Consider the following 16,784-nt stretch of genomic DNA (forward strand, 5'->3'; position numbering starts at 1 on the left):
AGTTCACTTAACTTTTTTTTTTTTAATTATTATGTACTTAATAATTTTAAGGCAATGGGTTTCCTCAATTTTTTTAAGTTAAGTCAACTTTCACTTTTTACAGTGACAGATTCTAGACTATTTTTGGATCATTGTCAGATTTTACACAAGTTTGAGTTTTGCTGTCATATAAGACTTTCTTTCTTCAAATTGTTCACAAATCACTCAAATTGTTATTCACATTATATATTGTAATACAAAAATATGAAATCAGATGAGAAAAATGTTAAATAGAATAATTTCTCGGACATTTGGATCCTTTGTCAGTTATTAAATTCGTTGTGTAACAGCATACGTATGTTGCATATTTCTGCAGGTTTTCTTAAATGTGAAATATCAGTAAAGAATAATAAACAAAAACTATCAAATTTAAAAAAAAAAAAAATGTGCAAGTTCTGCACCAATCCTAATATGGACTAAAATATGTCCCCGTGTATTTTATTATTGATTCATTAGGAACTCTACAGCATTTTCTTCTCACACCTCAGGTCATTGTTGAATTAATCTTCCACTCTTTGTGTTCTGCTTATTTGGTATTAAGAGGTGAGATCATAGAGACACGCTGGTGAACAGGAAAGGCTGGTGCACAGATAGTTTGCCAGTTTCTCCTGCTGCTGAGTGCTGAGCTATAAAAGCCGTCTCCCCCTCAGCTGGAGCCCATTTCTTGCTCTGAAGTCTCACAGTGGGGAAAGAAGGGATGAAGCTACTCTTTGCAGCTACTTTTGCACTCTTTGTGCTGTCTGCCTTTGACCAGGCAGACTCCTCAGCTTATGACAAGATAGTTGCTCATAGTCGTATTCGAGCGAAGAAAGAAGGGTAAGACATATTGTTCATTTTATTTATTATCATTAAAATAAGAGCAGTTATGATTTATATTTACATTTTTGTATATATTTTTAAAAGTTTATATGTTATTATTGTTATATTTTTTATTTAAACTTTCTTTGTCCTTGTGCAACATAAGTAAATTGTGAAACTGTGAAAAAAAAACAGTAAACTGTAAAACAAGTTTTTACACTTTTTTTCAAAATTGGTGTATTATAAAAACAATATATTAAGAATTAAACAGTTTATTTAAATGTATATATGTAGGCTACCTAATACAATGTCATTTGTGTTTAATTGTGTCAATTCAATTTTTTTAATTCGATTTTTCATATTTTGTTTGAAATTGTGTTTTTATTATTGTAATTTTCGATTTTTATTTATTTATTTATTTATTCAAAGGCTTTAATAGGCATATTAAAGTTAATTTTATATTACTTTATGTATATTTATATATATTTATAAAATAACTTAATAGGTATATTTAGAAAAAAAGGTCAATTAAAGTTCATTGTTTTAATTTGACCTTTATTTTATCAAAGCTAAACCTTATTGTCCCAGTTTTAAAGAGAAGCACCATGCTGTCACAAAAAAGCGCATCTGTTGCACTCCTCTGTCTTAGCTTTACTCATTTTGCCCTGTCTTACCTCTCTCCAGACCAAATGTGTGCGCTCTCCAGCAAGTGGTGGGGACAAAGAAGAAATACTTCAGCACTTGCCGTAATTGGTACCAAGGGGCCATCTGTGGAAAGAAAGCGTAAGTGTGATGTTTTATGATTTCTGGAGGCTATTACAAATCCTGTTTCTTTGACAGACACTGGAAAGTTCCAGCTGCTCCATTGGTCAAAGGTGAAAGGTCACTGTCCCAACTGGTAAGAGTGTGTGAAGATTTCCAACAGTTACATGCACATATGATTTCCTACTTAAGCAGAGCTCCAAATGCAGCTTAATAGTTGAATTTACAATACAGAATTTGACAGCAACAGTAGATTTACAGTTCAACCTGCCTGCCAAAACATAGAATGGATAAGTAGAAAAAGAATCACTCCACTGCTAGTAACCAAATTCCATGCGTTACTACAGCACTCAGTCTTACAAACCATCAGAGAACTGCAGAACCTTAATTGGTATAAAATGGTGAGACCCACTGACATTGTCAGGACATGCCATCGATGATCAAAGAAAGCAGCAGAGCTCGCCTGGAGTGCTTGGCTTGTGTTGAAACACCTTTCCTTAAATTTCTGTCCTAAGGCAAAAATACACAGCTGTCTACAAGGTGGAAATGTCAGCAGGATCTTTTGTTTTTTTGGGAAGCTCTTTGGCAAAACTAAGTGAACTTTATGACGTGTGAAATGTAAAAAAACAACAACAAAAAAGATTGCAACATCTAGATCAGCACTATGCAATAAGATTAGAGCAAAGTCCTACTGTAAAGGCTCCAGTAATGACCTGGTGGTTTCTGGAGAACAGCATGGTCAACCACAACCGTTGATTCATGTTGAGTTTGTTATGCCTCCGGTTTCAAATTCTTTTTCCGTGGTTGGAAAAGAGAGGAAACGGCAACGTAAAGAGGTTACCCGGGTCGTTCCACATGTGACCAGACAGCACCGTTGTGAGGTAACCTCCAGTGGTTTCAAACTTCCTTACTTGCAAATCCAGACTTGCCTGCGAGATTCTGTAGATTTTCTGCTTCCCTTGCAGTTTTGATTATTGGAAATCCAGGAACTGTTCTGCTCTGGGTATTTTCTCTGCACTCAGCAGACCATTACATAGCGGTCTGGCAATCTTTGTGAATATCTGCTTTACTGTGTTTAGCCTACATAACTGAGATGAGTAAGACAGTCCTAGATCTCTCCCAAAGATTGGTGCAAAAAACTATATCGCTGATGGCTTCTCAATGTGCAGATGAGGAAAGATTGAAGATTACTACCTTCTGAAGTGTCCATTTTCATTCAAATCATTGGTTTGATGTTCTACAAAGCTTATCTAGATATATTTTGCTAGATATCTCCACCATCTGATGGTTTTAACTTAATGGTTTGAACATGTGCATAATGTTGTGGATCCTTTGAACTGGTGACTCACTAGGGAGAACTTCAGTGAAATTGGAAAATCTGACCTTCTCCCCAATGATTAATGTAGCCGTATTCCCTCAGAGTGTCTGGTCAACAGGAGTCATGTTTTCCTCCTGTTTTTGGGAGAGATTCTTTAGAAGCTCATGTTCTAGCGAGACTCGAATGACTTCATCGAAATCCCTCGCCTCCTCTTTCACTGTGCTTCACTTCCATAGAAGACTCAGAGGCCAAAAATGATCCAAAATGATTGCTTCTGGATCCTCAGTACAGTAGTCACATAGAGGACAACTTTGAAATCCCAATTAGGTTCTTACAGTCTCGTGATTGCACAATCTCAGAGACTTGTCAGTTTCCAATGTTCCACAGAACTCATCACTGGATGTAATTTCTCATTTGGTTTTATCTGTTTGGGGAATTCAGCAACTTGCATCACATGGAACCGTTTTGCTGGTGTGGAGATTTCCAAGTGCGGCAGCCCACTAACCCTGACTAGTGTCCATCTGTGAATCTAGAGTGTGTTTAATATCAGCAGCTTTGAGAACTTCTCAGCGGATCGTAACTCTCCAGTGGTGTTTTCTCAGAGGACCATATAAAAACCTGTTTCCCATTAAAAGCTATTTATTAACTCTACTATACTGCTGCTATATAGTTGGTATAATTAGATGAGTTTTATTGAAGCCATTATTCATATTAAGAGCCTGTTATGATGCATATGAACTTGGAACTGCCTTATCAAGAGGATGGAAAATAAATAAACCACAATAATGATACATAAAAATATCTGTTTATGGTGGTATTTAAAATCCTAATTTAAATTCTAAAGTACAAGTCTGCACGAGTCAAAACATTATTTCCTTAATTTACATGATGCTTAATAAAATAATTTGATATGCACATGTGTAGATTTATATTTAGACAAGCATATTTGTAATGTTTTATAATGTATTAATTAATTATTGTTTATTAAATATGATTTTGAATATATATATATTTATATAATTATATATAATTTTGAATATATTATTTACATAGTTTTAGATTATATTACATTGGATTATATTTTTGGTTTCTTAATTCTACCAAGAACAAAATGGCTTTTCATCCATGAGATTCAATTTGTGTGGTCATGGAAATATATTTACAAGCTTGGTTTGAAGGTTTAAAGAGCTGCTTTCAATGAAAACAGAAAAACCATAGAATGCACCCTTCATTACTGTAAAACTGCTGATTTGACATTTCCTTCCATTGTACATTGTAACTTCCAAACCAAAGTTTCACTGGGTTATAAATTTGCTTTAAAGGCATCCTGGATCCAAAAAATACCCCTCAGCCTTACCAAACCACCAAGCTGGTCTCAGTGCTCAGCTTCAGGGTACTTAAAGTATTAATGCAATGCTGTGACAACATAATGATAGTGGAATACGGCACAAACCTCAGGACCACATAGCATGTTTATGTACAAAGACAGTTAATGGTTACCATATGGACAGACTGTCTGTCCAGGACCATGAACTGTGTTATCATTAAAACCAGGATAGCTTGTAACGACGAGTGAATGGCATCCAGGAAAAAAAATGAATTTGAGCCTGTACACTACTGGTATTGTATTTTTTCAAATGGCGCCATATGTCTGAGATTCAGTACTAACTTAACACATGGTCTTCTTGTTTTCTGTCTTTCTTCTTCATCCAGGACTGTGTTGTATGAGTGCTGCCCAGGTTACATGAAGCTGGACGGCATGCGTGGCTGTCCTGCAGGTTGGTTTCTTGATATTTGCTTACTGACCAGTCAGGCATTGGAAAATCATTAAGTATGCCTATATTGTCAATACATTAATTAGATTGTAACCTAATTTGAAAGCTACAATCTCAGAGCTAATCATGCAGCCAATCTGTGTCATTTTTCTTGCAGTTGCTCCCATTGACAATGTTTTTGGCACCCTCGGCCTGGTCAAAACCACAACGACCCAGGACTACTCTGCTCTATCCAAGCTACGGGAAGAGATCGAAGGCGCTGGGTCTTACACTTTCTTCGCCCCTAGTAATGATGCCTGGGATCTTCTCGATCCGGTAACATCTCATTCCTTCTTTCTCCCTGCAGCACACACATGAAAATTTAGTAATTCCTTGACTGTTTTCCAATGGCTTGCTCTTTGTCCTATAGGAGGTAAGGAATGCTCTGGTGAGCAATGTTAATATTGAGCTGTACAATGCTCTACACTACCACATGGTCAACAAACGTCTGCTTACCAAAGACCTCAAGAACGGAATGACCGCCACCTCCATGTACAACGACTTGAACCTGCTCATCAATCATTACTCCAATGGGGTAAGTTGATATCTTGAGAAATGGAGGGTTACGGTATAGGTTACTTGCGTCTCCATGAGGAACAAATTTTACATGTGGTTCTCGTTCAGGTTGTCACAGTGAACTGTGCCAGGATCATTCACGGCAACCAGGTGGCCACCAATGGAGTGGTCCACGTCATTGACCGCGTCATCACGGCCGTTGGCAACACTATTCAGGATGTGATCGAAGTGGATGACGACCTGAGTACTTTGAGCGTAAGTCTTAAGGAAACTTGGAACCGTGTAGTCAATGAACCAAAGTTGTTTATGCTCCATTTCTTGTCCAGACTGTGGCCACTGCATCCGGTTTGATTGAGAAGCTGGGTCAACCGGGACACTTCACCCTGTTCGCCCCAACAAATGATGCCTTTGACAAGCTGGATAGAGAAGTTCTGGACAGGCTTATGGAAGACAAGAATTCCCTCCAAGGTAAACCCAAGCACCAAGACTTAAAGCCCCATGCGCTATTCTCAAACGGAGTGCTTTAAGTTGCCGAAGGGAAACGTTAAGTCCCATATTGATGGCAGACTTGGCACAAAGAAAGGCTTTATTCTTATTTAATGAGACAAAGGTGCAGGAAATCAAGGGTCTGTTCCCTCGTGGTGTGTTTGTTGATCTGAGTCAACTGAGTGAGGCGAGTGTTATTTCACCCCCTTTCAAACCAGATGGGCCCGCTGCACCCCAAGCTGTAGACCTGGAATTCTCAGACAGTTGGCAAACAGTGCCATAACCACATTTATGGGACTACTTTGAGATTTAGACAGGGTTACAGTTGAGCCACTTGGAGATGAGATCAAATCTGAAGGTTTTCGGCAGCAGAACTAAAGTTTATGGGTACGTCTTACAGTATTTTAAAAATACTGTGGTTGATGTTTGCTTTGGAGTTCGGAAACATTAGCTTTCCCGGTGATCATGTAAAAGAATTGCGTAATGCCCACTCTCATGAATATAAGGTTTGTCTAAAATACACTAAGGGTTATATTAACTGCTTGAGTGAAACTAAAATAAAACTAATATTATGGCCAAATCTGTTGTGCCAAACGGAAAGATATTTGATCTGCTACTTAAGCGAATTTCATTGAGAAAAGCCAGGGAAATGAAAAAGGAAAACTCCAAGCTTAACCTAGATACTGATGCCTGGTACAGTTAACTGTTCACAGCATATAATACCATCAAATTCAGCACATGGTGAGAAAACATCTATTTGAACCCAATGGTTTGTGTTTTCCAGAGTGATCCAGAATGCATTTCATAACCGTTAAAGCAGTATGTTTATCTTAAGGCCAAAGGAGAAAGATCTAAGACCTTCTGAAAAGAGCATTGTCCTTATCTTGCCAAAAACATATAGACAAGAAACAGCTGTTAGCTTTACAATCCAGTGAAAATTGGCGGTGATGGGATCTCTGCCCTCTTATTAGTCCCTAGCCAGATATTTGACGTGAGATCAGAGCGCTCCATTTGCAGTCAAATGGCTTGGAGCTGCTGAGAGACTCACTCAGAGAGGACCCAAAGGCTCCCAAGGATCTCTTATGGAAACGAATGGGAGATGTAGCGTCATAATGGATTACATGCAAGCATATGCATGCTATCTACATAATCTATAAATAAACCAGGATTTTAAAGGTCATGAAATTAAAGTTTTGTGGCTTTAGGTCCATGTCTATTAGCTTTGAAGATACTGTTTCTATATGCTAGTGCCTAACTTAGTAGATACAGGCATTTCAAATTTAAAACCATTCTTTTCCAGGAAATCAAATCAGAAATTTGATCACATACGTTGCACTACACAGATTTTTATTCAATCAAAAGCTCTCTAGAATGAGAACTGCAATCAACTAGCAAGGAAATTTTTTTTCGACATGCCCTGCCTAAACTTTCTGGAACTGTGCTTGCCAAGTGATTTAATGCAAATTAATTTGAAGCAAATACCATGTTAAATCACTGTGTAAAATTGTCATTTAGCATGTTTGTATGATGCATTTTCAAATCCGACTCATTGTGATTTTTACCTGATGTGGTATGCTCTAAACGTAAAAAAAAAAAAAAAAAAACACAACAAACGTAATTTTTCCATGATTTCCTCATATCTCAAGAGGCATGTAAGAGGAATAACAGATGTGCTTGGATGACAGAGACTAATGTTTCTTCTCTTCCAGCTCTCCTCAACTACCATCTGTTGAACTCTGTTCAGTGCTCCGAGGCCATCATGGCCGGCACGTCTTATGAGACCCTGGAGGGCAGCAATATTGAGATTGGCTGCGATGGAGATAGTCTCACAGTCAACGGTATCAAGATGGTATTCAAGAAGGACATTGTCACCACCAATGGAGTCATCCACCTCATCGATCAAGTCCTCATGCCCGACTCTGGTTAGCTTTACCTCCTTCCATCCTTCAGAAATCTTCAGAATTCTAACATGCTTTTTAAATATTAGGATTTTGCTTTTTTCTTCAAAGCTAAGCAGGTTATGGAGTTGGTTGGACAATCTCAGGGCACCTTCAGTGACATGTTGACAGAGCTGGGCTTGTCTGCAGCTATGAGACCCCAGGCTGAGTACACGCTCCTGGCTCCACTGAACACAGCCTTCAACGGTGAGCAAACAAGTCTGAATACATGTCAATCTCTCTTTCTACCTCCCTTTGACTAACTTTCATAGACTCCTTGCCTTAACACAGCTGCTGGTTTCTTCTCTTTCATTGTCTGTTTTAATTCTACCTTAGCAAGGTCTGTGTTCTTTCAATTGCTGATGTGCCTTGCCTCTGTTAACCTCCGCAGTCCTGTAACTATAACTTTGATTCCTCACGGGATAGCAGGTGAAAAAACAGATGATTCATACAGTGCATGTGTATGGAAAATGGCAGCTTGCTGACACGGTAGCTGTAACTGTTAATCTCCGGGCCTCATCGGGTAAAGAAAGAGGAGGCGAAAGCTTCTGTTATCCCACCTCCCAAATAGAAGGTTTCGGACCTCACAGGAGGCTAGATCTTTCACCTCATCATCACATGTTTGTAGTTCATTTGTGGCTAATGACAGGTGAACACATTCATCACATTATATTTACAGGGTAAATTGTTCCTTTTACTAGGCTGCATGGGGGAAAAGGGACAGTGCCTTGGGTTACAGTAACTAAAAGTCTTGTCTGGGAATGCACATTCCACAAAACTGCTCTCCACTAAAGGCTGGCCAAGTTTTTACATGTTGTAGTTTGGAACATAATGATGTTTCTTTGGTATAGCTTCTTTTGTTATGTGAATGTTTTAATACAGAAGAGGTTGCTCGGTTTATCTAATCGCACTAAATCAGAGCTGCATTATATCATGTTACAAAGGTTGTCACGATTTAGTTTTTTAGTGCAAACCTTTTTTCTTCTGCAATCTAGATGAGGTGATGTCCATGGACCAGAGCTTCCTGAAGATCATTCTGGAAAACCACGTCCTGAAGAGCAAGATTGTGCTGAGTCAGCTGTACAATGGTCAGCGCCTGGAAACGCTTGCAGGAAAATTTCTCAGAGTCTTCGTCTACCGCACAGTCAGTGTTGTTTTATATGTCCTTCTTCATAATTTACTCATCATTTGTAAAATCTGTATGGCAAAAAATGTAGGTATATAAAAATACAATTAATTGAAAAGAATAAATTAATTTGATGATTAATTAATTAATTAAATGGTTTATTTAATCAGTACATTTTAATGCACAATAAAATGGCAAAAAAATATGTCAGGAAAATATACTGCATATAGTATTTATGTAAGTATATAAGTATTTTTATGAGACTGCTACTACAATATTTATTTCAAATGTTATTTATAGAAATGTGTTTTTAATATTTTTTCCAATGTCGGCTACTAAATTTAAGTACTTTCAAAGGTTTGATAAATTCACACCAAATGTTTATAAAACATAAAAATGTATTTTCTTGCCCTTTTTAAACATAATATATTAACACATATTTACAATATGTTTCAAATATATTTAGCCTTTTTTGCCACATGGGAACATTTGAACAGAATCATATAAAGACTTACGTCACAGAACTCAAATGTCAGGTGTATGAATTCTTATTCTTTGCCCATTACTTACGTTGACATTTATTGACATTGCAAGTTCTAAGTAATAGCTGAAACAGTTTCCATTAGTAAACTCTGAGGAAGTGAACTGTCTCGTAATATTTTAACTACGCAGGCTGTCTGCATTGAGAACGCCTGCTTGATCCGTGGAAGCAAAGAAGGAAGTAACGGTGCCCTCCATCTAATGAAGACCCTGATCACGCCAGCAGAGTCAAGCATGTACCAACTTCTGGTGAAAAACGGAGCCTTCAAGTAAGAAAAATGTCATGTTTGCACAGTCAAAGTGAAGATCGCTTTCTTGTTCTTGTCTTGACTGTATCATTTCATTGCTGCAGGATCTTTTTGTCCCTGATGGAGGCAGCTGGCCTGACGGATCTGCTCAAACAGGAAGGAGATTTCACACTTTTTGCTCCCACAGATGAGGCTTTTGCAGGGCTCAGCGAGAGAGACTTGTCTCTTTTGAAGAGTGAGTCCTTTCATACTGTACATGTCATTTTCAAGGCACATCACGTCTAGAATTACTGTTTAGCTGCGTTTTATTCAGGATTAATGAGATTAAAGATGAAAGACGGAGGCTACAGGATGTGACAGTGTCTCTTCTCTGTGATCAGGTGACGTTAACGCCCTCAGAGCAATCCTGCTCTATCACTTCAGTAACGGCATCTTTATCGGTGGAGGCTTAGAGACTGGAGTCACTAACCTCCTGAAAACTCTCCAGGGCAGTAATTTGAAGGTGTTGTATGTAAGTATCAAGCACTCTGGCTGTCCAGCCTTGAAATTAATTTCCAGTCATAACATCTGTTTTAGGGACACATGTGAGAATCTTTATCAGAGTATGGTTCCGCTCTGTAATATGAAGGTTTATGGTGGGAATTTCCTGTGAGTAAAATCTAAATATTCTTTGTAGAAAACCACTTCTCTTGATGCAACCTCTGATTTGATTTATGGAGAATTGATTTAATATGTATAGAAGTGCTGAAGTGGTAAAAAATAACCATTGTAATAGTTTTATTGTTATTTTTATGTATTCTTTTATTTAATTTAATATTTTTTTTATTGATTGATTGATGTTGTAACCTTAATATACAGTAACTTTACATTGGAAAGGCAACATAAAATGTGTTTCTTTGATTAAAGAAAATTTTTGATTTAAGTTAATACTGTAAACTGTGTAAACTAACCTAAATAATCAAATTAGCTGTCAGTATATTATTGAATATGACTGAATACATTAGCTTACACCAATTAAAATAAGCATTAATATTCAGATCACATAGGTACAACTCCTAAATATAACAAGAACGTATAATCTCTTTACATTTTTGTTTGATTTCTAATCATGTTTAATTTAATTTAATTTAATTTAATTTAATTTAATTTAATTTAATTTAATTTAATTTAATTTAATTTAATTTAATTTAATTTAATTTAATTTAATTTAATTTAATTTAATTTAATTTAATTATTAATAATTGTAATTATTAAAAACATTACAGTGGTGTTTTTATTTATTTATTTTTATGTAAAATATACATATAATTTAATTGTTATATACTGTATATCAGTGCTTTTTGTTTGTTTGATGGTTGTTTTTGTATATTTTGTTTAATTTTTTTTATGAAAAAAAATATGTTTTATTATGACATTTATTTATTGAAAACATTTTCCAATTTGTAGGCAAATGAGAGCATGCAGGTCAACACTGTGAAAGTTCCTGATTCTGATCTAATGGCTACAAATGGAGTAATTCACTTCGTTAGGACTCTTCTGTACCCTGAGGGTGAGGGTTATGAAATGATGCCTCTCCTCTAGTTTTGCAGTGGCCTTTTTTCCCTTTTCAAATCAAATCCATGTTTAAGAACTGTGTTCTATTTTAAAGATATACCGGTTGGGAACCAGGACCTCCTTTCACTCCTGAGAAGGATCATCCGATACATCCAGATTAAGGTATTGAATTGCAACATGCTCCTTCAAAACCATGTCATAAGCATGAAGTGGTTCACAGAAAGGCCTGTTTAGGGAATCCGGTTGCCCTGAAGGTCTGGGCTTAACTTGATTATGTGCAACCAAATACAGGCTTCATGCCTCAATACGATCTCACAGAGATGTGTTGCGTAATCCAAATATCATATATTTTTCTTAGTGTAATTTTATTGACGTGCCTAAAAATGGCAATAGACTGAATACAGTATAAACATGTATTTTCTTTCCTTTGTAGTTTGTCTCTGGATACAGATATCAGGAGATCCCTCTGACATTTATGAGTATGTATATCAAAAATGGTTCTCATGTCAATGCAATCACTTTTTTTTTTATCTGCTTTCTCAAAAATTCTGCTTTCTTTAAATCTGACATAATCATGTTTACATTTTTTTCCCTTTAGAAAGAGTCATCACAGGTAATTGACACCAATGCAACTCATTACTAATGAGAGGGCTAGATTATTGATTTGTTGCATTTGTCTAATGAGTATTGTATTTTTTATATGTGCAGTCCAGAGAGAGCCCACTGTCACCAAGGTGACACGGGTTATTGAGAGCCCAACAAAAATTAAAAAGGTCACCCGTGTGATTGAAGGTCAGCCCTCTGTTACTAAGGTCACCAGGGTAATCGAAGGTGATCCTACCATGACTAAGGTTACCAGAGTCATCGAAGGGGATCCATCTATTACTACAGTCATTGAAGGTAAACACCATTTAACATATCCATGATATTAACGCTTTGCGTGTGTGTGTGTGTGTGTGTGTGTGTGCGCTTTTTGTGACAAATGAGGACATAAATTTGTATAATGACAAGGTTATGACATAGGTATTATAAGGAGAAGGTGACTTTTCAGGACATTACCCCATGTCCCCACTTTTCAAAACGTTTATAAATCACACAGAATGGAGTGTATTGAAAATCTGAAATAGCACAAAGTTTCCTGTAAGGGGTAGGTTTAGGTGTAGGGTTGGTGTAGGGTAATAGCACATACAGTTTGGACAGTATAAAAACCATTACGCCTATGGGATGTCCCCACTTTTCACAAAAACAATACAATAATGTATGCTAAATATATTATATATATAAAATAATGATATAAGCTGTTACCTAAAGTTAAATAATCACAAATTTCATTGTGTGTGGGAATTATTAATTACAGATTTTTCACTGTGTGACAAAACCTTTGGGGAAGTAAATTTATTTATCAATTGTTGTCAAAAGTATACAAATATTACTTCTATGTGTGTTTTTAGGAAACATAAAATGCTAATTATGACATAACTCTTGAAATAACCATTATTAATGAACTAACCATTTCTAAAATCAACGTTTAAAATGTCATTTTCAGCTCATAATGCTATTAAACAAAATGTGTAATTTAAGATGTGATGGAAATGTTCTGACAAATAAACAAATGACAATTCTCCTGTAATGCATTGATTTTTCCCACTGGGCCAAAAACATCCATTGTCAAAGAAACACACTAACAACTGTGAATAAAAATGCAATGTGTTGTCTTTAAGTCATGCTGTCATACTCCAAATGTGATAATGTTACTTAAAATATGGCTATGAAAAGTACATGCAATATTTCAACAGTTCAGTTGTAGCTCAAGCCAGAACCCATCCTTCGCTGGACCTGGATTTCACAATTATTGGCACCTGCTTAATGTTTTGTTTAACAGGTTTTGAATATTCAGTCACCAGCTCCTCCGATATGGAGCTTTATGGTAGAGTGTGGCACTTCATTAGCATGCTAGCGCCAGCGCTAACAGTTAACTCCACTTTGTGCTCATCATTCCAAACTTTTTTTTCCAATAGACTTTGTCATATTCCAGGTAACGGAAAATAGTTTGCCATTTTCTTGTGCTAAAGATACTGGTAAAAGACAGCTAAACCTTTTGATTTATTGTCCTCCCTGTTATATTCTTGGTATACGCTTTACTTTTTGGATCTCTTTTACAGGCTACAGGAGTAAAGCCAGCCCACTCAATCACTAATATTTTCTCCTTTTTCCTTTTCTTTCTAGTTCTTCATGTATAATCAGAGAAATGCGAGTATCATTCATTATTTCTTCTTCTTTCCCACAAGATTTTGGTGAGGACCCTGACGAAATCACCAGATTCATTCAAGGTAAGATTCTGACTTTAGGTATCTCAAGCTAAATCTTCCCAACATGGTTGACCTATATGTCTTTTGCTAATCTGTTTCCAGGAGGAAGAGTGACTCAACGAAGACCAGGTAGATAATTCACTAAACAGTTATTTGCATCTTGTTTGACATAACTTGGCGGCTACATTAGGCCAATCAATTAAACACCAGACCAGTTTGAAACTTTATGATTTAGTTTTTGTTTTATAATGCATGAACATAGATTGAACAAATACACATGCAAAAACTTGTGGTAACCCCTCTTTTCATGTATTTTTAGCAGTACCCCGGAGGAGAACCTAAATCAAGACCAGCCACAGTGAGCACAAGTAGAAAACAAGACCTGAAGAGTATAGCATATACTTCCTTCATTTACTTGCGCAATGGTCCAGAACCAGGTTGGAGTTGAGTTTAAGGCAAAAGAAAAACAAACTTGATTTTGATAATTCCTGTTGCCCCAGAGATTATAGATAATTTTGTTCAAGTACATTTGGTCCAAACAGGAATGTGAAATTCCCCATACGTATGTAAATATTTCAAGCATTCAGTCTTTTTTGTTGTGAAATGTGGTTTGAAAAATCACAGGTTCATGAATAAGTGATCATATGTGACGTGATACACAAAATCCGATGTTTTCTGATGATTTTGTGTTAAAACGATTCAGAATTTGTACATCCATGCATTACGTGTGGACTACTGGTACACTTAAGGCATCCAAACAAAAAAATGGAAGCGTTCGTATTAAATACATGGTGTAGGGAAGAGTTGCCTTAAACCAGTAATATGAATTTATTTTTCTGGGGTTTACTGTTGCATGGACAATGATTCTATGGTGCTCATGTTTAGATGGTGTAAAATCTAAAATAAAGATAGAAATTGTCGCATTGTTTTGCTATAAAATTTCAAATCTTTTTCATGTTTCTTTTCTGTTGGGATAGAGGTTAAATGTTCTTCTTTAGTGTTTTGTGTGTGTATGTATGTATGTATGTATGTGTGTGTGTCCATTTGCATAAACCGTGCACAAATGTGCTGAACAATGCATGCTTTGAAAACTCAAAGCTTTATCTCCAACTGAATTTTCATGTTTCAAGTCCAAATTTAATTCAACATAAACAGGTTTTGGCTCCTTTGCATTTATTTTTCAATTCCCATAATAAACTCAACTTTTAGACATGGAATTGTGTGTCAGTTTTTGAAGTTACACAACGTTAACACATTTAATTTTTTTTTAAATAAAAATATTTTGAACGTTGACATTTTATAACATTTTATTAGTACTGAAGCACTATCTTTGCCAAGTACTGTGACTTGTAAGCTAACAGTTTCTACACTCTCAGAAATAAAGGTATAAAAGCTGTCACTGGGGCGGTACCTTTCCAAAAGGTACACTTTTGTACCTATTAAGTTCAAATATGCACACTTTAAGTACTAATATATATCTTTAAGGTAGCAAAATGGACCTTTTAGGTACAAACATGTACCTTTTGAAAAGGTACCGCCCCAGTGACAGCTTTTGTGCCATATTTCTGAGAGTGTAAGGTGAAAAATATATTTGTGATGCAAAAATATCTCACAAATGTAGGATGCAGGCTAGGATACTGTACAAGCCCTGTTTATCATTTTCAAAAATACCATTTCTAGTATAATGATTCATATTTTGGCACAGTCGGCATAAAAAAGTCCATATTATTGTTTAAGGTTCATTTTTACATAGGTTTTCAAGTATTTCAAGTCCATACATCCATCTGAAATGACTTGATTAATGCATGATTTTGTCAGAGAGTGTGATGTATTTGTGCATTTATCAACTTCAAGACTTCTTTTCTTTTTTTTTTTTTTTTGTCCCCTGGAGGTACAAATTCACACTATTCATGTGAGTTCAGGCAGCCACTGTAATGCGGGATATGTCAAGGCACACCTATATTATGTTTTAGCATGTCACAATGTCATTTTGTGTCAATATGGAATGTAGCAAACGTTATCTAAAGAAAATCCTACAAAAGAAACACTGTATGAGCTTTGCAACTATTTTTTCTTCTTGATGCGGTAAAAACACTGAATGCAGTTTTGTTACTGTAGGAAAATCTGATCACATGAATGCTGAATAGAAAAACCAAATGCATATTTTATATTAGAGGATAATGTTATTACTTTTAATAAATATTGCTATCAAATTTACTGTATAATTGTTTTGTTTTTGTTTTTTTTGCGGTAGTAATAGTTTGGACCAGACAAATTATCACACTGTATGCATATATAAACTAAATGTGTGTAAATGTAAACAGCCAACCCAACTCAAAATGCAAAGGGCTGCGAACATTTTTCAGAACGCAAGACTGAACTTGCTGCTATTCATTTGCACATAGAGGTGGAGGTCAAAGCGGGACATTTCAGATGGGGGCTAGTGGCGACAAGCATCCACTGTAGTGCATACAGTGCAGCTGGTTCATTTGAGCTGCTTCCAAGAACTACAGTCAGATTCCAGTATGATCTTTCTGACAACCTCTTTAAGTCACTTCATCTGATTTCATTCTAATTAGCAGAATGGCAAAACGTGATCATGTCCTGACCTTTTGTAATTTCATATACCCAAATGCTCCGTCAGTATCTTTCATTTGCAGTCATGTTGGAGCCCAACCCTCAATAGCTTGTTCAGGCAAGAGGGGCAATGCAAAGAACAGCGAACTGGGAAAGGGATGGTTGTACAGCACATGCTGGTGGGTTGCAATCATACGTCCCCACACCTTCTCAAACAATCCATCAAGATATTTGAAATGACTTGTTTGAGGGGGGAAATGGCTCTTTGAAGTTACGCAAGGATTGGATTTGCATATACAGAAATGTGAAAATGGGCTGGTTGCATGCTTTTGCAACTAGAACGTATTTCAAAGGAAGAGTTCATTGTTTACTCACCCTGTTTTTGTTAAATTGTAAATGCATGCAAGGTTTTTTTTTTTTTAAGCTACAACACTGACAGACATAAACAGGTTTGGCTTTACCTAAAGGGTCAAAGGTCACCGCCCAGCACCAGACCCTTACATCCCAACACAACAGGTACTTAACAAATGGGCCGGGATTGAAAGTTAACTACTTTACATACATATTACAACTTTTGCTGTAAAAACATGAGGGGGAGAGTCAGTCCAGTCGTAATTACCAAATTTACTTCTAAACATTGCTACTGTGTGACATGTCTGAAATAGAGAGTTACACTGAGAAGGAAGAACCATTGCTGGATTTATTAACAACCACATTGTTTTTAAAAGATATAGTTAAAATACCATACTGTTGAGAATCC

At 36.3% G+C, this 16,784-nt stretch overlaps 1 protein-coding gene across 3 annotated transcripts; it reads left to right on the top strand.

Moving 5' to 3' along the window:
• Positions 1–719: 719 nt before the first annotated feature.
• On the top strand, positions 720–14,657 carry postnb (periostin, osteoblast specific factor b). 3 transcript variants are annotated; one of them, XM_058799379.1, is made up of 21 exons: positions 720–855; positions 1,522–1,620; positions 4,631–4,695; positions 4,850–5,007; positions 5,102–5,266; positions 5,356–5,502; positions 5,574–5,715; positions 7,443–7,655; positions 7,743–7,877; positions 8,666–8,814; positions 9,469–9,605; positions 9,689–9,819; positions 9,965–10,095; positions 11,031–11,133; positions 11,233–11,300; positions 11,572–11,617; positions 11,737–11,751; positions 11,847–12,038; positions 13,427–13,468; positions 13,550–13,576; positions 13,767–14,657. In XM_058799379.1, exons 1-21 carry the CDS (start codon positions 737–739, stop codon positions 13,787–13,789), a joined length of 2,307 nt encoding a protein of 768 aa, XP_058655362.1. In that variant the 5' UTR covers positions 720–736; the 3' UTR covers positions 13,790–14,657. The 3 variants fall into 3 exon arrangements, with proteins under 3 accessions (XP_058655362.1, XP_058655364.1, XP_058655365.1); XM_058799381.1 differs by having other exon boundaries at positions 13,770–14,657; XM_058799382.1 differs by lacking the exon at positions 720–855 and having other exon boundaries at positions 1,608–1,735.
• Positions 14,658–16,784: the final 2,127 nt, after the last annotated feature.

Source organism: Onychostoma macrolepis, chromosome 15, assembly GCF_012432095.1.
Source record: "Onychostoma macrolepis isolate SWU-2019 chromosome 15, ASM1243209v1, whole genome shotgun sequence".
Lineage (NCBI taxonomy): Eukaryota > Metazoa > Chordata > Actinopteri > Cypriniformes > Cyprinidae > Onychostoma > Onychostoma macrolepis.